The sequence below is a fragment of the Doryrhamphus excisus genome, linkage group LG8, assembly GCF_037039965.1.
Source record: "Doryrhamphus excisus strain RoL-2023G ecotype Guam linkage group LG8, RoL_Dexc_Guam_v1.1, whole genome shotgun sequence".
NCBI lineage: Eukaryota > Metazoa > Chordata > Actinopteri > Syngnathiformes > Syngnathidae > Doryrhamphus > Doryrhamphus excisus.
In genome coordinates, this window is record NC_136364.1 from 8,420,503 (window position 1) to 8,441,620 (window position 21,118).

The 21,118-nt window shown below is 43.2% G+C and overlaps 2 protein-coding genes across 5 annotated transcripts in view; both read right to left on the reverse strand.

The window, feature by feature from the left end:
* Nucleotides 1-131: 131 nt before the first annotated feature.
* On the reverse strand, nt 132-13,673 carry st14a (ST14 transmembrane serine protease matriptase a). The gene is made up of 19 exons (XM_058079116.2): nt 13,280-13,673; nt 8,931-9,090; nt 7,802-7,932; nt 7,648-7,718; nt 7,401-7,567; nt 7,287-7,322; nt 5,696-5,930; nt 5,275-5,417; nt 5,083-5,186; nt 4,322-4,434; nt 4,099-4,235; nt 3,913-4,017; nt 2,938-3,045; nt 2,748-2,864; nt 2,528-2,653; nt 2,271-2,454; nt 1,151-1,422; nt 939-1,075; nt 132-841 (listed from the first exon to the last, which is right to left on the reverse strand). The coding sequence occupies exons 1-19, from the start codon at nt 13,319-13,321 to the stop codon at nt 683-685; spliced, it is 2,547 nt and encodes an 848-aa protein (XP_057935099.2). The 5' UTR covers nt 13,322-13,673; the 3' UTR covers nt 132-682.
* Nucleotides 13,674-14,974: 1,301 nt separating this feature from the next.
* Nucleotides 14,975-21,118, reverse strand: part of aplp2 (amyloid beta (A4) precursor-like protein 2) — a 53,465-nt gene continuing 47,321 nt past the window's right edge. Inside the window, exons 14-18 of one of the 4 annotated variants that reach the window (XM_058079117.2) lie at nt 21,056-21,091; nt 20,606-20,688; nt 18,884-18,961; nt 16,883-17,038; nt 14,975-16,239 (exon numbers count right to left, since the gene is read on the reverse strand). In XM_058079117.2, coding sequence (XP_057935100.2) covers nt 16,138-16,239; nt 16,883-17,038; nt 18,884-18,961; nt 20,606-20,688; nt 21,056-21,091 — 455 coding nt within the window. In that variant the 3' untranslated portion in view covers nt 14,975-16,137. The remainder of the gene's footprint in view (nt 16,240-16,882; nt 17,039-18,883; nt 18,962-20,605; nt 20,689-21,055; nt 21,092-21,118) is intronic. The other 3 variants (XM_058079119.2, XM_058079118.2, XM_058079120.2) reach the window with 3 other exon arrangements.

Sequence of the window (21,118 nt, forward strand, 5' to 3'; positions counted from 1 at the left end):
AGAAATGGCATTGGTAAGGTCTATAAAAGACCTATAAAAGAAAGAGAATTGGCAATAAAAAAAAATCAAGACACATAGCAATATATGCAACACAAAACTTATATTACAAATAGTTTATTTAAAACATCTGCTAAAAAAATCATTAATGGCGACTTGAAACAGAAAAAAATGGACATATTGCAGTACTATATGTGTTGAGTTCAAAACATTAAAAAACCCTCCTCAACGCCTCGAGTCAGAATAAAATCGACATATATATATATACACGACTATTGAGTTCAGTATTGTTCAGTATTTAAAAGCAAACGATGCATTCAGAGACCTCAGTTGACCGAAGAGTCACAGTTAAAGGTGTATGGCGCCATAGGAGGTAGGGTGGATTGAGCTTAAAGGTTGCTTTTTTTTACTATAGGAGAGGTGACATGGAAAAGAACATCGACAGTCCACTTCAAATCTGTTGTGTGTGTTCTTGAGCCAAAGATGCTAAAAAAAAAAGAAATCAGCAAAACATACAGAAAATAAAACATATTTACAATTCATCAAGCCGACTAGAATAAAATCACAGTGGAGACATTGCTGCTTCCTGTGAAGGATTCAGCGTATGTGGAGGCTGGAGAGTCCACCATCCTCACTGCGGTCCCTGTCTTAGTCCATGTCCCACGGCCGGGGGAGGCCCTTTGTTCTACACTCCCGTATTCTGTTTGATCCATCCGCGGAATTTTGTGACCGTCGTGTAGATGCCCGGTTTGTTCCTGCGGGCACAGCCGTCGCCCCAGCTGACCACGCCGCCAAGGAACATGCGGTTACCTGAGGGAATGGAGAGCGGTCCGCCGGAGTCCCCCTGACCGAGACAAATGCAGCCTTAAGCTTAAGTCAGTCCACATGGACATACTTCCTAAGGAAGAATAACTGAGGAAGCAGACAGGAAGTGATGTTACCTGACAGGCATCGACTCCTCCGCTCAGCACGCCAGCACACATCATCCTGCTGGTGAGCTGCCCCCCCATCAGACCGTCACACACACTGTAGTTGATGATGCGGACCTGCGCTTTCTGCAGCACTGTGGCGGCAAAGCCTGAAGGACACACGGGAAGATGTTGAAGACGCAAACGTCAAGCGCTGTAATGCTCCACTCTCATCCGAGACTCACCCCCCTCCCGAGTGGCGCCCCACCCCGTGATCCAAACGGTGCTCCCGACCGGAAAGTCGTGTTGTGCGGACGGCAAGCAGATGGGCTGAATGTGGCCGCTGTATTCAAGTGGGCTGTCCAGCTCCATCAGGGCGATGTCGTTGTCAAAGGTGAAGTCGTTGTAGTTTGGGTGTGGGATCACCCTCTTGATGTTCCTCTTCACCACTGTGTTCCCCATGTTGCGCTGCTGGTGGAGGCCCATGTACGCCTCCCATGTGCCGGGCTGGGAAAACCTGGGAAGGGTTTTTAAAAATAATAGTCAGCTGACATGGATGGTGCAACAGGAAGGGGGTGGAGCTATGCAAGAAGGGGGGGCTTTCAGTGACAACACTGGGAGGGAGTAGCTAAGCAGAGAGGGCGGAGCAAGAGGGCAAAGATGGGACAGGCAGCACTAAAATGAAGGAGAACCTAAGAGGTTCATACTCAGCGTAAGGCTGCTCAGCAGTAAGTCAAGGTGGAACTAAAAGGATGGTGCTTGGAGAAGGTGGGGCTAAGAAGGGTTAGCGCTCAGCCCTATGGTTAAGGGCTGGGAAGATGTCGATGGAGCAACACACAGCAATGCTAACCCTCGTCAATGAGGGGGTGGGGCTATGAAATAGGGTGGAGCTATTCATCAAGGTTGGTGCTAAGCAGTGAGGACGGAGCTAGGAAGTAAGGGTGGAGTTAATATGATGCTAGAGCTCCAAGGATGGTGTTTGGAGAAGGTGGGGCTAAAAAGTGAGGGTGGGTGTGGTCAACAAGGTGTGGGTGGCACAAAGAAATGTGGGTGGGGCAACAGAGCAATGTTAATGACAGGCAATGAGGAAGGCGCTAAGCCGTAAGGGGAGGGGATAAGAAATAGGGCGGAGCTCTTTTCATCAAGGTTTGTGCTAAGCAGTGAGGGCGGAGCTAGGAGGTAAGAGTTTAAGTATTGCTTGGAGAAGGTGGGGCTAAAGAAATATGGGTGGGGCTACACATAAGCAATCAGGCCTGCAAGGTGCTTACAGAAGGTTGAGGTCAGGCAATGAGGATGGTGATTGGCTACAAGTGGCCATGTGGTGACGCAGTGAGGGTGGAGTTAAGCTTTGCAGGGGAACGGTACCTTGTCTTGCCGTCATCTTGCACACAGTGAGCGGCAGTAACCAGCCAACGACTACTGATGAGGGACGCTCCGCACACGTGGCCGTAGCTCTTCACGTGGAGGCTGACCTGCCATGGGAACTCGCCGGGCTCTGCGTCCTGACCGCCAACGATGCGCGTCGCTTTAAATTTGCTCCTCCCGCAGTCTGAAAAGGCCAACACGGTCAGGGAGGTCAAACCGAGCCCACAAGGAGGTGCAGGCTTTTTAAGTCGACTCACCGCAGTTCTCCTCGTCAGAGCCGTCCTCGCAGTCTTGGGTGCCGTCGCATTCCGGGTTGACCTTGCTAATGCATTTGTTGTTCTTGCATTTGTATGTCAAGTCAGTGCACCTCACGGTGGAGGGACCTGCAGGGGGAGCAAAGAAGGGAGGGGTGTTCACCTCTTAGCTAAATGAGCAAGCTAAATATTCAGAAAGTCAGCTCAAAAACGTCTCCTTCACCTCGCGCGCAGTCGAGCTCGTCGGATCCATCGCCGCAGTCGTCCCGTCCGTCACAACGACACTTCTCTGAGACGCATTTGCTGTTCTTACAGGTGAGCTGGCCGGAAGAACAGGGACCTGTCAGACAGGAAGCAAACAATTTAGAGACCCTTTTGTTTTAAAAGCTACTGTGCTGGCAAAAAGGTCCTACCGCAGTTCTGCTCATCCGTGCCGTCGCCGCAATCGTCGACACCGTCACACTTCCAGAACATGGGCTTGCACAGGCCGTTCTTGCAGCTGATGTGGTCTGAGCTGCATTCTGGAGGGGGCAAGACGGCATTAGCTCATGGCACCACTGCAAGGGTGGCCAAAGTGCAGCCTAGGGGCAGTTTGTGGCTTGTGGTTGTTTTTTCATTGGCCCTCCGCATGTTAATTAAACCAAAAAAAATCCCCACAACAACAAAAATGGAAAAATCTGCAGTAGTTTTGTCAAAATATTAAGGGAAATAAATTTGTAATCTATTGGAAAAAAAGTCATCATTTTACGAGAATAGTGTTGTAATATTATGAAGAAAAATAAGCAAGAAGGTGAAATATTAAAAACTTTTTAAAAATTTGGTAATTATGACAAACGAAACAACAAATAAAGTTGTCATTTTGGAAAATTAGGTTGTGGAAAAACGTATAATGTTATGAGAATAAAGTCAAAATTTATGGGAATGAAGTCATAATTCCCAAAAAAGTACAATATGAAGGTCATTTAGCCTTACCTGTAACATTTTAGGTGCACGTTAGCGTTACTAGCATTTTAAGCTATTTTCATGTGTAGACACATAAACACCTAGCATTGTCATGTTCAGCGTTGACAACATTTGCACATTAGCATTGCTATGTGTTAGCATGTTAATGTTAGCATTTCTAGCATGCTAACATTAACAATGTAATATGTAGATAAAATAAATGTAGGAGTACTATTTATGTTATTAATTACAATGTGGGGGAACTATGGTGCTTAGCAGAGGTCTGCTTTTCTAATTCACTATGTGGCTCTTGCTGGGAAAGTTTCAGCTCGTATGCTGGAACGGAGTTGAGAGCTTTTGGCTTGTTAGCTCAGTGAGGAACCGTGGACGTGGTTTCAAGCCCTGGTAGGACCAGGTGTGTTAGAAAAGCAGCAAAGACTTCTTACTGCAGGTCAGTTCGTCACTCATGTCGCCGCAGTCGTTCCAGCCGTCACAATTGAGCTCCGACTTCACACAGCGCTGGTTCCTGCACTGGAACTGCTTGGGACAGGCTGCCAGTGACACGGTCATGCGGTCAGTTGAAGGAAAGGATTAGAAATGACCAGAAATCAAACGCTGATGCTCCTGCTTACGGTCTGCGATGTCCACGGCCTCGAACACGGCAGTGAAGCCTCGGTCCACGTAGGAACCATCAGAGAAAAACACAACATTCATTTTGTTGCCACTGCTGGTCTGTGTGACCGAACCGTCCAGCTGTTCGCCGCAAAACCTGAAAGACAAGAATACAGGACTGTGTGAGGCATCGGCTCAAATGGAGCGTCTTTGTCTGGGTTGAAGCTGTTCCTGGGGACTCACTTCTTCCCATTGAGCTCCACGTAGTCTTTGCGGCACGGCTTGCTGCCGTCCTGGCCCGGTTCAGACAGGAGGAACTTTATGAAGGTGACTTTCACAGACTTCCCGGGGGCAACCTTTGACATGGACACACAGAAGTATTTGGACACGTGATCACCGCACCAGCTGGAAGTGAAAACTGAAGCAAGGGTGGAGTTGTCCGACAACGGCTGTGGGAAGACTTTCTGTAAGATTTTAGAGTCTGTCCATTTGTCAGAGATCAGTGATGAAGTTAACTTCTTTTTCCACTTGTCTAATGGTTAAGAGTGTGGGTTACTGCCGCAACAGTAGCCACTGTTAGGGATTATTTTGCCTGCCGTGAGATCATTCAAACCTGCAATTATATCTGGTGCTTGTGTGTCTCTCACCCGACCTGACAACCAGTGACCAGTGTAGAATCGTACATGTTTCAATGTGTCTTGTATTTGTATTTTACTTCATTCAGACATTTTCATGCTTGAACATGCTTCATTTGGGACAAAAATAGGTAAGATTTGCTTACATGTGAAAGACAGGCGTGTCCAAAGTGCGGCCTGGGTGTCAATTTCAGCCCACAGCACAATTTTTATTGACCCATGGCATGTTGTAAAAATAAAACCAATTGATTTCTTATGAGCTATGTTATTAGCTATGACGCTAATGTACCATATAGTGCCAGATAGTTTAGCATATATTGATTGGAAACATTGGACACCCTGGTGCAGGGCTTTTTCCCGTCATGTCACCTGTATGGACCACTGGCATGAGGTCCGAGGCGGGTAGTAGTTTGGGAAGTTGGGGGAACTGAAGGTGCCTTTGTCGCCCGTCAGCTGGCCGCCGCACGTCGTGCCTGCATGGTGTGGAAAGACAAAGTCAGCCACGCGTTGTCTTCGCCTGGCGTGGAGCTCCGGGCATGCCGAGCGCGGCGTCCTTCATACCTGCGCTGCCGCGCCGCACCTGCGACACCTGCGCCCTGAAACCCGGGTAGTTCTTCCAGTCGTTGGTTGCCATAGTGACCAGCATGACGTTGCTAGAAGACAGGAAGGTGAGGGGCTCGCTGGGCGAGTAGTAGCCGCACATCCTGTGGATAGAGCGTTGTGACGTTAGTCGGGTGTCTGATCCTGGGTTCTAGCTTTTTGTCAGCCAACTAGGAAAGCAACTTATGCTTGGATAAGCCTTGGTGGAAGTGTAACGTGCGGCAAAGTAAGCAACACTGCAGGCAGTCAAAAGTTTGGAGACGCTTTGTCATATTATGGTATGACAAAGAGTTTCCCAACTTTTTGACCAATTGCATACAAGCATGCCTCCTGCAGGGGGCGCCACAAACCGTGCAACCCTTCCTGAAGCCCCATGACTCACTCTTGCAGGACGCTGGCCTCGATGGCCACCAGGGAGTTGTAGATCTTGACAAAGTCGTTGCCGCAGTTCTCCTCCAGGTTCAAAGTGTCAAAGTCCAGCTTGATGACGTAGTTGGGGTCGGCCCGCAGCTGCCACTGGATGAAGGTGTTGGGCGGGTAGGGATTGTCGGGGAAGCCGGGAGACCTGATCTGACCGATGTGGTTGCTCCTGGTGTGCTCGGAGAACCTGAAGAACCCTGAGAAGAGACAGGAGACATGCCGGATTTACATGTCCTTGCATTTTCTCAATGTACGCATTCAAGTTGAATCCAGATTTATCTCGTTGACAGTGCATTTTTTTTATCTACTTTTTTTTTAAACTAGTCCACTAAATCGGTGCCTCAGAAAATAAATTGTATAAATTAACTGAAAAATATGTTTATTAAGCAAGTGTCCTGCAGTGATTTCATTGCATATTTAACAAATACAATTGAACATTTTAACTCAAAAATAGCATGTTGCACAACCTTGATTCCAAAAAAGAATGAATGATGTAAATTCTTCAGAACTTTAATATATTTTTGTACAATAAAGTAAATATATAATTATAATATTATTTTTATTTAATAAATATGGTTTATATATAAATACTATTAGATATAATATGTCCAGTATATATTGTATAATTAATATGATATACAATATTTACATTTGAATTGACATATGTTATTTTTATTTCTTTATTTAAAAAAAGATGCTGGGCAACATAAAACCATATTTACAAAATCATTAACAGATTTTCTATGCTCTAATTACAAAAATATTGCATTAATTAACATTGAATTCTACATCTTATACATATACCCTATAGTATATGTAAAACATCCCAAACAAGGTTTCTAGGTTTAATATGTCTTATTTTCTTCTTATTATACCTATTATGTAGGGTAATATGAGTGCAAAAGTCACTATAGGGCTGTTATTTCTGAGGGCTCTAATAAGGTTAACATATTTAGAAGGTCATAAACATGGTTTCTACGTCTAATATGTCTTATCTGCTCTTATTATGTCAACTATATTGGGTGATATGAGTGTAAAGGTGACTATAGGGGTGTTATTTCTGAGGGCTCTAATAAGGTTAACATATTTAGAAGGTCATAAACATGGTTTCTACGTCTAATATGTCTTATCTGCTCTTATTATGTCAACTATATTGGGTGATATGAGTGTAAAGGTGACTATAGGGGTGTTATTTCATGCCTAGAGGGCTCTAATGTTAAAAATTGCATTTACTAGGTTGTAAACAGGTTTTCCATGCTCTAACTGAATAACAAATATTCCATTTATGGAAATTGACTAATCATTTTTCAAATCTGTATTTTTTGTTGAATCACCGTGAAGTGCCTCGTGTCAACATGCCATTACTGTAAATGCCATGTGTTTATGATTCATGAATTTGCTAATTATATGCTAAAAACAGAGCCAATACACATTTTGATTAGTCTCAATATGTGTACTATCAGATTTAGAGTTGGGGGAAAAAGCGGAACAATGAAATGACCCCTAATAATTGAATATAATATAATTTAAAAGTGAGCAGACAGAGGACTTACTGCTGAATTCCGTGGAGAACAATCTGGAATCAAGTTCTAGAGGATGGAAACACAGACAGTTGACGAGCAAGTTTTCAATGGAAGGATGGAACTGAGAGGTGCTGGGAATCTAACCCGAGGACACCACGTCTTCTACGAGCAGGGAGTTCCCAGGTCTGTAGATGTTGCGCTGCTCCTTGTCCACCAGTTTGTCCATGGAGGACATGGCACTGTCCACCGCGGCCTCCTGGCCTTTGGGAACGCTGAACTCTGAGATGTAGTAGGCGATGACGCTGCCCTCACTGATAGGAAAAACATCGAAAGATACACGACTCAAACATTATCCAGCCAGGCCAGCCACTGAATGTTCAATCATGTGTACCTGAAAGCCTGAACTGAAGATCCAACATAATATTTAGACAACTGAGGACTTCTGCTGTAGACAGTTTTCAGCTAGAATACACACACATGATGGAGGTGAGAGTGAAGCGGGTGTCAAAAGCTGATGATGTGGTCCATAGCGCTCCATGCGGTACCTGCGACTTGACCTGCTTGGCCAGTGCCTTGAACTCGGAGCTGTTGGCGTTCTCGTAGGCGTCCTCAAAGACCTGGTTGGTGATGCGCATGGAGCCGCTGTACATCTTCTTGACACGCACATCTTTACGGACTGAAACAAAAGAATGAGGGTACACTGATGCGGTCGGCAGTGGCAATAACAATGCCCATCTGAAAAAAGGTCACACTGTGCATGCCAGGCCTGTAGTTGGCACTGTCGCACAACTCCAAACGTTTGGAAGTCAGGTAATAACGGTAAATCCACAGCTTCTCCGCTCCAGCTTGTTTATTTGCTGCTTTTTCTCCATTCTGACGCATGAAGACAGAAGCCACGCGAAAGCCCTAAGGATGACTTTGGTGCAGACTGACGCCACTTTCAAGTCTCCTTCCGAAGGCGGCGACTGCGGCTTTTCCGTCGCTTCGTCAAAAAGCAGCTCGGAGAAGACAGCTGAGGGAGTGAGGAGCTCCAAACTTTCCCTGTGATGTATATTTTTATTTCTGTCTCTGCGCCTTCGTTGCGATCTTGTTAGCATGCAATGTTTCCATATACTGCACATGCAATATTGTATTAAAACTCAACAAAACCCCAAGTTGGACTGCATTAGTTGTAGTTGTACATGGATGCTGGTGCATAAGTACTTCAGCTGATATGTACACTCTTGCAATTCATTGAGTGTATCACAGCGCCTTGCTAAGACTAAGGGAGGAGCTGTTCTGTTTCCAAAACAAAAAAAAAGTATCTCCAATCGTGTCTTTGTCTACAGGCTCTGACAACGCTTTCACGCAACCTTGCACCTTTTTTCCTCATGATAAAGTCAGCCCACTGTAACCACAGTATGCCTCTGTTAGCATAATACGGCATGTTTTTATTTCACACAAAGTACCAAGCTGATTTTCATTAAACTTTCAGGAGGGGTGTAGGTAGTATATGTTGATTACTTTCAATCCACATAAAGTTGTAGTTTATAATAATCTATATCTATGTATAAAATAGTATTAAAACCCTGGCATAATAAATAATATTATACAACCTATAGTAATACTAACACCCGCCCCCTCAAAAAAAGAAAGAAACATGAGCAGCAACATACTAACAAAAAAGATACTTACAGTGGAAATGCCAGACCAGCAGGCCAGTCATCAACGCCACCACGGCGGCGAAGATCAGCACTCCGATCACTGCGCCGACCTTGCTGGGACCCTTCTTCTTCTCGAGTTTCTTGTTGTCGGACGCCGGCAGGAACTGAACAGTGGTGTCCCAGTCTTTGTTCTGGAGGACGCATGAGGGACAGACGGTCAGCATGATGAAGTGCTTGCTAGGACAGTCCTGTGGATGCCACACCCTTGTGCCAAGGTACCCACTGTAGTGGGACAATCCAAGAGGGGTGAAGCTAGACAAGTATGTAAGTAAGTCCAGACATACTAACTCATAATAATAATAATAATAATTTTGATTGATAATCTGATTATACAATGTGTTTAATAACAATGTGAGGCAAATGATGAGGTTTAGAAATAGGTTTTTTCAGGGCTTTGTCAAGGGCAGGTGGTTTACCAAAGGTGTTGGAACACGACTCCCAATCTACTGCGCTGTAACATGCACGCAGACAGTTGGACATTCTGGTTTACAGAAATTTGGGCCATGTAAAGTAACTCCTCCTTTATCGCAGTTGATTGGTTACACATCAGACCGTGATAAGTACAACTCTGTGGCTCCTCCTGAGTAATAATAATTTTTCATTTCATTGTCACAATGTGCCACCCTCGGACATCTCTGTGTGGAGTTTGCATGTTCTCTACGTGCATGCGTGGGTTTTCTCCGGGTACTCCAGTTTCCTCCCACATTCCAAAAACATGCTAGGTTAATTGGCGACTCCAAATTGTCCATAGGTATGAATGTGACTGCGAATGGTTGTTTGTCTATATGTGCCCTGTGATTGGCTGGCCACCAGTCCAGTGTGTACCCCGCCTCTCGCAGGAAGACGAAGAAGAATGAATGAATGTTACAATGTGGAGTAGGCTAATTAAAAACAAGTAGCAGGCTCCAAAATGGCCGCCAGGCTGCACACGAGATATGACAATGTGTATTCAGAGGTGCGTCCCCAGATGACAACATTGCAATGATGACCAACATTTTGACTTGAAAGAAGCGGCGACTTTCCAGGTCGGGTGCGGTAATCCGTGGAAGCTTCGTGTTGCTTGCGTATTCGAGGAATGTCTTTGTCCCTTATGACCTATACAAGCCTCCAAACCTGCTCAGCCCCCTTGCTAGCAAACACTGTAAATATACGCTTCTTACACAGCACACGCACGTCTTGGTGGCAGCCACACGGAACAGCATCCTTGCACGTTGATGCAATTATAGAAAGGAGCACGTCTATCTGTGGTTGGCTAGGAGGAGAAGGAGGGGGGAGGACAAGGGGGGGAGGGGTTTCACCATGTAAAATCCTGTCAAACCTGCTGGGAAAAAGCCGGTGGCGCGTGACAACACAACAACACTCAAGTGTGAGACTACCTGCTGAAAACACAAGCTGTGCATTTCACTTATAGGCGCTCTGGAACGCAGCGCAGCATGTAACTGACACCAGTGGCGCCACCTACAGGTGCATTCCAAAATTGGTGTTGTTTTGACGAAATGCTCTTTAAGCCCATTGAGCTGTGTGAGCCCATCATAGCGCCACTATGTGGTGGATTTGTCAGGGAATCGATAGCACGGGCAAGGCGGTAGCGGCACAAGCTTCCACAAAGTTTTACCCTTTTGTGTGCTGCGCTTCAGGAGTAGAAGAGTTACAACATGAGGGTGGCCTCATTGTTCCATCACATGACTGACCGTAAATTCCAACTTTTTGTCTTTGTGTGGAAACAAAGTTACAACTCCAGCAGGCATGAACTCCACTTTTATTAAGTTCGTCACTGTTGGTGATGAGCCAAACCTCACATTCACTGCCGGGAGGGTAACTTTTAATGGAGCAGATTGAAATGAAAGAGAATGGACTTCGATTTAAAACATGTCATAACATGCCATTATTATCTCTGTACTATTAATTATTGGTATTTTACATTAGATGTCGCACACGCATCACATTAATATTAGTAGTGGCATACAATGTTTTGACTTGGCACGACACTCCTTCATAAACACCTTATAATGGGACCGTAAGCTTGCTGCTCCAACACCGGACAGTAGAGGGCATGGGATCGCTGCTTCTTAGCACAGCTCATACACACCCGTCACCAACATAACCGCAAATCTGTTTCTTCGACTAAAGTGGAAGAACATATTGCTCTGCTCAACGAGCAGCAGGCCCTGCTGTGCATTTCGAAACATTTGTTTTCTTTTCACATCTTTGTTCCTCTCACAGCATCCATACATTCATTCATTTATTAATTTTCTACCGCTGGAGCCTATCCCAGCTGTCTTCAGGCGAGAGGCGGGGTACACCCTGGACTGGTCGCCAGCCAATCACAGGGCACGTATAGACAAACAACCATTCACACTCACATTCATACCTATGGACAATTTGGAGTCGCCAATTAACCTAGCATGTTTTTGGAATGTGGGAGGAAACCGGAGTAGCCTGGAGAAAACCCACGAATGCACGGGGAGAACATGCAAACTCCACACAGAGATGGCCGAGGGTGGAATTGAACTTGGGTCTCCCAGTGTGAGGCCTGTGTGCTAAACACTCGTCTGCCGTGCAGCCAACATCCATACACATTATGCTAATTATGCAAATGATATGATGGCGGCATCGACCCGATTACAGGTACAGAGGTGTTGTAAAGTGTTAGCCCCCTTCCTGATTTCTTATTTGTCAAATGTTTCATATCATGAAACAAATGGAAATATGAGACACAACTGAACACAAAATGAAGTTTATCAATGAAAGTTTTTATAAAAGGGCGAAAAAAATCCAAAGTTACATGGCCCTGTGTAAAAAAAAAAAGTGATTGCCACCAAAGGTGAATAGCGGGGTGGGCCACGCTTAGCAGCAACAACTGGAATCAAGCATTTGTGATAACTTGCCATGGAGGAATTTAGCAGAATTGTTGTCATTCAGCCACATAGGTGGCTTTTGAAGGTCATGCCACAGCATTTCAATAGGATTCAGGTCTGGACTTTGACCAGGCCACTCCAAAGTCTTCATTTTGTTTGGTGGACTCGCTGGTGTGTTTTGGATCATTGTCCTGCTGCAGAACCCAAGTTGGTTCCAGCTCAAGGTCACCAAGAGATTCTCCTTCAGCAGAACTCATGCTTCCATTTTCCTACCAGGTCCTGAAGCAGCAAAACAGCCCCAGACCATCAAACCACCACCACCATATTTTACTGTTGCTATGATGTTCTTTTTCTGAAATGCGGTGTTGCTTTTATGCCAGATGTAATGGGACACACAACCTCCCAAAACTGTTGTCTGGTCAGACCAGAGAGTATTTTCTCAAAGGTCTTGAGGATCAACAAAATCGCAATATTAATTCACACTAACGCGATCAATATTTAAAAGTTACTTAATGAGCTGATTACCAACAAACACTGACAGTTTTTACTCACAGACTTAATGCTGTTTGTGTTAGCACAATTGTCGACACTTTCTACCCATGCTCCCCGTCGGTCAGGACAAGTTGGCACCGCTGCCCTGGCCAACAAAGCACACTGCTGGTCGGCTAATAGACGTTTCTTCCTATGTGGATTCATGTAAATATTGTGTGGGTGAGCAGGTGTGCCACCTTTTCAGTCTTTCTATTCATTCCTATTAAAAACCCACTGGAACCTTGGAACAGCAGAAAGACCCTTGGAGGTTTCTTTTTTTGTTCGCAGGACTTGAACATATCACAGCCATTCCAACAATTATTTTTAGTGTTTCTAGTTTTTAATGTCGCCGTGGTAGGATGCTAGCAAATAGCAGTGAAAGGATGCCAACAAGTCCCGACAGGGCGGACAACCAGGAGGAATTCAGGCTGGAACCACCAGGACCCTCACTGGGAGAAGAAAGGCTTTCCTCACAACATTCACACTTTGATTCATTGCAATTAAACATAGTATTTCTTCCCAAACTGAATCCTGGTGGACGGTTTTGGGATATGCCAACAGTTTGGAATGTTACCATGGAAACAGAGATTTACTGATTTTCCACATGAGTGACAGCACTTGGGAGGGTCATGTTGTGCTAGCTTGAAGCTAATATTACCAGTGAGGCCACAGAGAAACACCTTATACTCTTTTTTTTCGTAAATATGTTCAGTAATATTCATCGTCAGTGTGCAAGACGCGCAGTAATTGCAGGTTAAACCTTTTTTCTCCAAGTTAACAAGTTTCCAGTCTAATATCGTGTCCCTGAAGGCCACACTGCTGCTTCGCTTGATGCTATTCGTGACGTCACACTAGGTGAGTTCAATGTCAGCTTTCGTTTAAAGGCACTAAAAACAACAAACACGAACGATCACAGGATGATCCAACTTACCTGGGTTGGTGTGTACCTCAGGCCGCTGTCCATGTAGTCCATCAAGGAGGGGTCAAAGTGGAACGAGTGCGGAAATGAAGACACCTGAGCTTCACTTCACCGCTTTTCGCCTCCAATAACAGACTTTCCAATCTCCGAGGTGTACCAAAAGGGGTCCACCTAACAAAAATGAAAGCTGCAAAAACCTTACAAAACCTTCTTGGAAGTATTTTTCCCCACCTCAGCAGGTTAAGTTCCACTGTCTATGTGTCGACTGGCTTCCAGGAAGGGAAACGCAAGAACAGAAGAAAAACGTCCTTCCGGAAACTTCAGGTATCTGTGGCCTCGACCACGCCTCCGCCTCGCGCAGCAGTTAGCACTTCCTGTTTACCTGCCGCCGCCAGACGAAACAGCATTTGTAATAGCTTTTTTTTTTTTTAAGTAATTTAGTCCTCCCAAATACATATAAATGAGTACACTTCAATGTGTTGGAATGCATTTGTAAAAAAAACAAAACAAAACCCAAGACACACACAGCGGACTACTTTTCCATGCGGATGACTGCATTTCCTGATATTTTAATCGATTAAGTCGACAATTGACGTGATTGTACTGTTTTTGTTATGGATCAAGTATTGGTTCGGTTGAGGCTGATCTATTTTCAGTATCGGTTATGAGATTTGATCCGAGTTTAGGCATGATTCACCTGTGCTGACTCACCTCCACCTCCACCCCCACCGTGACACGCCAGGTTTCAGTTTGGTCACACAGGAAATCCCGAATGTTTGCGGGAGGACTATTATTATTTTCCACATTTTCCAGTCTCATGTTTTCACATAAAAACCTCCAAGCCGTTTGTATAGCATGTGGCAACGAGTTTGTTGAATGTATTTATATATTGTTTATCATTGAACCAGCTATCTAACAAGACCATATGTTTTTATTTTTGGGGATAGTTTAAAGTTAAGAAATAAAATGCCAGATATTGATGAAACAACGCATATTATGTAATATTATTGAGCAGAACCCCACATCACAAAAACATGCATGTTAAGTGTTAATGGTTAGGTAAAAAAAAAAAACTGGCACGAGTTTGTCAGATCATCACCATATTAGGTAGACACGTCTGCCACAACTGGGCGCACAAAATAGTCTCAAGAACTCATGTTCGTAAACAAACAGGAAGGCCGCCGTTTTGGTTTGGACTGACCAGTTTGGGCCAAAACCAGGGGCCATATCCTGACTAACTCTTGGACTAAAGGAGGCCAAATCACTAGACAGATGTATTGTCTTAGCCTAGGACGTAGAATGTAGGCGGGGCGGAATTTTGATGGTTGTCAAAAATGTCATGGTTAAAAACTGGACTCCACAAGGTCAGCTTGATCCTAATTGGCGTGTGTGTGAGGAAGACACACCATTTTTGAGTTGAATGAACTAAATAAGAGTAAATAAGTTGCATTATTACTCCGGTTTCCTCCCACAGTCCAAAAACATGCTAGGTTAATTGGTGACTCCAAATTGTCCATAGGTATGAATGTGAGTGTGAATGGTTGTTTGTCTATATGTCCAGGGTGTACCCCGCCTCTCGCCCGAAGACAGCTGGGATAGGCTCCAGCACCCCCTGCGACCCTCGTGAGGAAAAGTGGTAGAAAATGAATGAATGAATGAAGTTGCATTTTTGGAATCATCCATCTGTGAAAAGACGACACGTCCAAGTGGAATTGGTGAGTTTATTGACGTGTATCTTCCTCCATAACCACAAGTCTGCTAAACTTTCATCTTTGATGACTAATATCGGCGTATATTAGTCGTGTATGTATATGTGTGTGTGTTTCTTGTATCTGTCACACAGCAGAGCAGGCCACCAGACTGAGAAGCAGTTTGGGTACACCGTGAGACAGTTGACATGTACACAGCTATCGGAAGAAAGCAATAGAAAAGCAAGGTAAAAATAGATATAGAGCACGTCATTTTATAATCAGAACAAAGCACACCAGCACAGACGGTCCTCCGAAGGTCGAGGAAAGAAAAGCCATGATTGTAACATCGACTATACAAAGACTAGAGAGACAAAAGACCACTTTAGGATTCTTCTTTTCTGCACAGGCCTCCAGCTCATCCAGACCTCATTAGTTCTCCTCCTAAGGTGTGGACTTGGCACACATCTTAAAAAGTATCCAGAAAAGCTGCTGGGGTGAGACGTCGCTCCTAATGCTAAGTGTAGTATATGCTAAGTGTATATGCTAAGTGTATATTCGGGCGCCAAAAAGGCCGAAATCTGCTTCACAGTTTTTTGAGCGGAGGGGAATTCCAGCTTACATTCAATTTTGCAAGGAAGTTTGAGGATACCGCCCTTATAGGGCGTGTGAGTCAAGCTGGGGGCCTGTGCACACCCTCCTCTCCGTCGACTGCAAATATATCTCTATATAATAGTATATATAATATGTATAATCTCTTTTCATCCTTGTTAGTTGTGTCACTATACAGTATAATTGGTACAAAGAACTTTCATATACAAGCAACCTATCACAGAGGAAAAAACACCAATTTTGTTTTTTGGAGGAAAAAAAAAAACTCATTAAAAAACGTGAAAAAATAAAAACGAGCTGATTGACTTCTAAAAAAAAAAATGAAGAAAGCTTTTTGGGTGTAAAATAAATGTCATACATCTCCATCCGACAGAGTCCAAAGTCAAATCAAAAGCTCTATGGTACAAGAGAATAGCAGTAGTAGCGCTATGCAACAAATGGGATGTATGCAAATGAGTTGAACAACAGCATCGTTATTATTGGTCAGTAGTATGGTCACAGCCGCCAACCCCCATACCCCCACACCCCCACCTCCCTTCATCATACCCGCCCCACAAACCCCCTTCCGGCTCAGATCTGCATCTGCTCCAGGTATTTGTAGGTGGGGTTCTCGTAGCCGTGGTTCTGCATTTTGCTGAGGTGGCGCTCCTCTGGGGTCAGCATGGGGTCAACCTGGGACACGTGACACAATTTATACATGTAGATTTATTAATGAACATGTACATTATGTATTACTACAGTACTCCCTCATCACTTTGTGCTTCCAATTCCGTGGTTTCACTTTTTTTTCTCCAAAAATATATTCATTAAAAAATCAAGCTGTTTCGTGGTTGAATATGCCGACTAGTAGTATCAAATTTTTGTCTTTTTTGGCCTAAATTGAGCATTTAAGCATAAAAATGTCTAAATGAAGTAAAATAAAAATAAAATATTCAAAAGTTGCATTCAAAGACAGATGATTTGTAATATTCTACACTGGTGAATAGCCATCATATGTCTTATTTTATCTTATGTCTACTATGCTGGGCAGTGTGAGTATAAAAGGTCACTATAGGGGTGCAATTCTATATATAGAGGGCTCTAATAATGTTCAAATATATTTAAATGGTTGTAAGCAGGTTTTCTACATTGTTTGCAATCCATTTTTAAGTAAAATAGAAGATGTATTCAAAGATGTAGTACGGTACGCTGGTCACTGGTCTTCGGCAGTGGGTAATGTGAATGACTATAGGGGTGTTATTTCACCTGTAGAGGTCTCTGATAAAAGTGTATTTATAAAGTCGTAACCAGGTGTTCTATGCAGGTAGGAGCGTACCTCCACAATGCCGTGGCTGATGGTGCCATACTGCCTCTTCCTCAGCAGCACCAGGCTGATGACGATGACGGTCGCTATGGCCACCGCAATCACCAGCAGGCCAATCAGAACGCTGCTCCCGAAGCTGAAGTCCTCGCCCAGAGGCCTGTAGGTCTCCTGCTGGGCGCAAACATACGCACATGGCGAAGGGACGCCACGTTAAACACTACAGTAAACCCGGAGGACATTTTTAGGCTTCATTTTTTTTGTGTGTGGGTGTGTCTTTTCAGCCATTCTAGAATGACCATTTATCCTTTTGGATGTTTATACACTACATATCCGTCGTCACAGTTTAGCTGGTTCTTACTAGAAGCCGCTCAACTTCTTTTTACACTTGTATTACAGTTCAGACGTGTTGGAAGTGCCTCTTTCCATTTCCCTTAAAGCTACGCACGCATCCATCGTATTTAGTGTGTTTTATTGTACTTGTCAACTTCTTTTTACACTCCACTTATGAGGGTGAAAAGGAGGTCTCTCTTTCCATTTTCCCTCATATGCTACTTTCCAAAGCTAAGAGGTTTTTTTATTGTGTTTTTTTGTTGTTGTTAACACAGTTAACGTCTTTTTATACGCTTTCACATATAACTGCTCCAAATGTTAACTGAAATGTATCTTATGTTTTTTGGCTGCTATCTATTGCCTTTAATTTTAATTAAACTGTATTTTATTTTATGAAATTTCATTTAGTTATCTGCAAAAACCATTGCCTTTAAATGAAAGTATATTACATTTTAATTTATTTAATTCAATTCAATTTTATTTTGTTTATTTTTTTATTTTTATTTTAATTAAACTTGATTTTATTTTATTAAATTTGATGTGGTTGTCTGCAAAAAACACTGCATTTAATTTACGCTCAATTCAATTTTATTGTATTTAATTATATCTGATTTTGGTCATGTGCAAAAATGTTTGCTTTTAATTAAACATAACTTATTCAAAATTAAATTACATTGTAGTTTCTGAAATTGTATTTAGGTTAACTGCAAAACCGCTGCCTTTAATTTAACTTCAAATTAAATTGTATTGTATTTGATTTAGGTTTTCTAATGGCCATAGTTTAGAAATAAATGTGATAATTGAAATGACCTGATTGATCTTTGACCTTTAATGACATAAGCATGATCATGTCAATGAGACTTCACATGAGTGTGTGTGTGTGAGTTTGTGAGGGTGCATGTTCGTTCTGTGCAAAAACTACAAAAGTCACGTGGCACTTGGGTCGGTCATGTGATCCGGCACGTATGACGCTCATGTGGTCATACGTGCGTTGCGTCCATGGCATGAACCGATTCACATGACACACACATGCACACATGCACAACAGGGTGAGATTTGTAGGTTTTGCTTCTACATGTTCTACTTCTGCGGCAGTGGAACCTCTAACGTCAAACGCCCCCATTAGTAGAGCAAAAAGGTGTCGTTTGAGGGTTCAGTACTCCACTTTTTGCTTTTTCTTTTGAACGATACCAGTGACAAGTGGTAGGAAAAATGATGACGATAACCACAGAACAGGATATACAATCTATAACCATGCAATCTGAAGTCAATATGTGAAGTCAATATGTATCAATGTGACCCCCCAACCCCCACTCCCCGGCACACAAAAGGTGTAGCACATGATTGGGATGTTTCTTAAAGTCTTTTTCCTTCCCTTTGCTTGCCGCATCAGTCATCAAAGATGAGTCAACCTTTTCTTATACTGTGGCTCGCTTCTTTTTACACTTGTATGACAGTCAAGCGAGTGTACGCTCAACAAAACTTTAATGATTGCCCCAGTTTGACCCCCGAAACGGATTATTTCTATTTCCATAGGGGGGTCCTGGAGCAGACTGGGGTTAACTAACACCTTAGAGGTTCCACTGTGTACCCTCGTTAAAAGTCACACTGGTTAGGCCAGCCCGCTCTGAGAGCTGACCGTAGTTGCTCACAGAGGCCAGCGGAGGGCGCCGCCATACTCACCAGCTCATCATCATGCATTATGCGGACTCGCTCTGCACTGTAAACAACTTCTTTTACATCCAGAGACTCATCAATCACCTGTCAACACAGACAGGGCAGCCCGGGTTACTGTGTGTGTGTGTGTGTATAAGACAGGTGGAGAGCGTGTGCTTTCAATTGGAGGGATTATTAGTGTGTGGGTGATGATTCTGTCTTGTGCAAGCTGTGTGTGTGTGTGTATGTGTGTGTGTAAACATCAACAGCACTCCCGGGCACACACACACGTTTCACAGCCGAGTGCACAAACCTGCGGGGAAAGCGATGCGAGTCGAAGTGCAGAGAGACAGAAGAGCCACGGATGTTGACGTGCGCACCAATATTGCCACAAAAACACACACACACATGTGCATGCCAAGACACAGAATAAAAAAAAAAGGCAACAGCTTTGAGCGGCTTGTTAGCATGCAACACACACACATAACACACACACACATGAACACACTGCAGCACATGTCGGAAAGTTGCATGCAATGGCGGACTAACAAAGCCTGCAGTTGATCTCAAAACAATTTGATGTGACTTGGCTGTAACCATGGCAACAACATAGCTGCTGGAATGTGCGTGTGTGTGTGTGTGTGACGAGACAATGGGGTACCACTTTGTTATAAGCACACTTTGTTTTAAGAAGTTTTGATGAATGGTAGTAAGACCCCCTCGTGGAAAAGTCCCAATAGCCAGCCCCCACTCCAATCTATTGCTTTGCTCATCAACGCAAGAGTCACTCATTCAATTCAACATGCTGAAACAATTGGTAACAATTATTCCAGTATATTAATACATATATTTTTTACTTAAGTATGTTTCTCACTACAATTCTGTGTAGAATAAAAAACAATGCCATAAACTACATTTGTCTAATTTAAAAAAAATATTGTGTCCATTATTTGTTTTATTTGCCATATAATATAAATATTACATTTATAATACTACTATAATATCTAATTTATTGTTTTATTTTTGTAACTTAAATTCTTTTATAATTACACTGCACGTATAATACATTTAGTAAACATTTTTTCATGATATTTAATTGCAACATTTTCATTTGAGCAATTTTTGTACATAAAATAAAATAAGATATAATATTAATTATATTTAATTGTGTCATTCTTATTTGAATAATTTGTATTTGTGTTTTCTTGTAATTTAAATATATTTGAATTATATATTATAATATAGTATTATATTGTATACACATAAGGGTATAAATAAGGGTATACTGGCATTTTTAAAAACATTTTTTTTATTTTTGCATCTTAGAAGAATCATGATAATTATCCTGGACATGAAACAAGGATACACCAGTTTAATGTTAATTTATTTTTATGACTTAAACAAATCATGATAAATATCTTTTACATATAATCATGATATACAAGTTTAATTAAAATGTTTTCATGATATTTAATTGTCCGACTAATCCGACTTCATTTTCATTGTAATAGTTAAAAACAAATAGCAGTAGTTTATGACATAATTATGAGTTTATTGATTGATTTGAATGAGAAAAATTTACCAATACCCCCATCATTGATATAATTTATTTATGATATCTCTGACATGTCATCAATGGCAGAAGAGTAAGCTCGCCAAAGAACAGGCTTATAGTAAAGTGGTAGCAAAGGTCATTGTAGCGTCCGTACGGGCAGAAAGACAGCACAAGGTGGGCGAGGAAGTTCTTACCACGCTGGGACCCATCTTGGGTTTGCTGTTGATGATTCTCTCCTCAGCGCCGATCAGACCGTCCAGCCCGGACATGGCGGAGCCTGCGAGAAGTAGGCGGAGGAGTCAGTGGAGAAATGAAACACCGATGGGAGACGGCGACGGCAGCGATGGTGGACGGCATCACGCGCGCGCACGCCCCCCCCCGCCTCGTCTCCATGGTGGATGAGAATAAAAGCTTTGTTGTGCGCGGCACAGAATGAGGACTGTGGACTTTTACACTAAACACACAAAACACGTCTTCCCATGTGACACCCGACTCATCCTGCCAGGGATGAATACATCACCACCGGGAATGAAAGGGTGGGGGTGTGTGTGTGTGGTAGGACAGCTTGGAAGGAAAGAATGAAGGTGAGGAGACGAGGAAGGACACTTGAAGGACACAAGAAGGAGGAGGGGCAGAAGACCAACCTTTCTTGAAGGCTCGTGGAGGACCAGAAAGATCGCCTTGTCGTTACAAACGAGCCACGTAAA

Bases quoted from the DNA above. Each gene is read 5' to 3' on its own strand.
- st14a (XM_058079116.2), bottom strand. From the start codon at position 13,321: ATGGACTACATGGACAGCGGCCTGAGGTACACACCAACCCAG. The intron at 4,236-4,321 runs GTGAGTCCCCAG...CTTGTCTTTCAG, and splicing joins GTGGAGCTCAATGGGAAGAA to GTTTTGCGGCGAACAGCTGG. The intron at 1,076-1,150 runs GTGAGTCTCGGA...TGTGTCCTTCAG, and splicing joins GGGCGCCACTCGGGAGGGGG to GCTTTGCCGCCACAGTGCTG.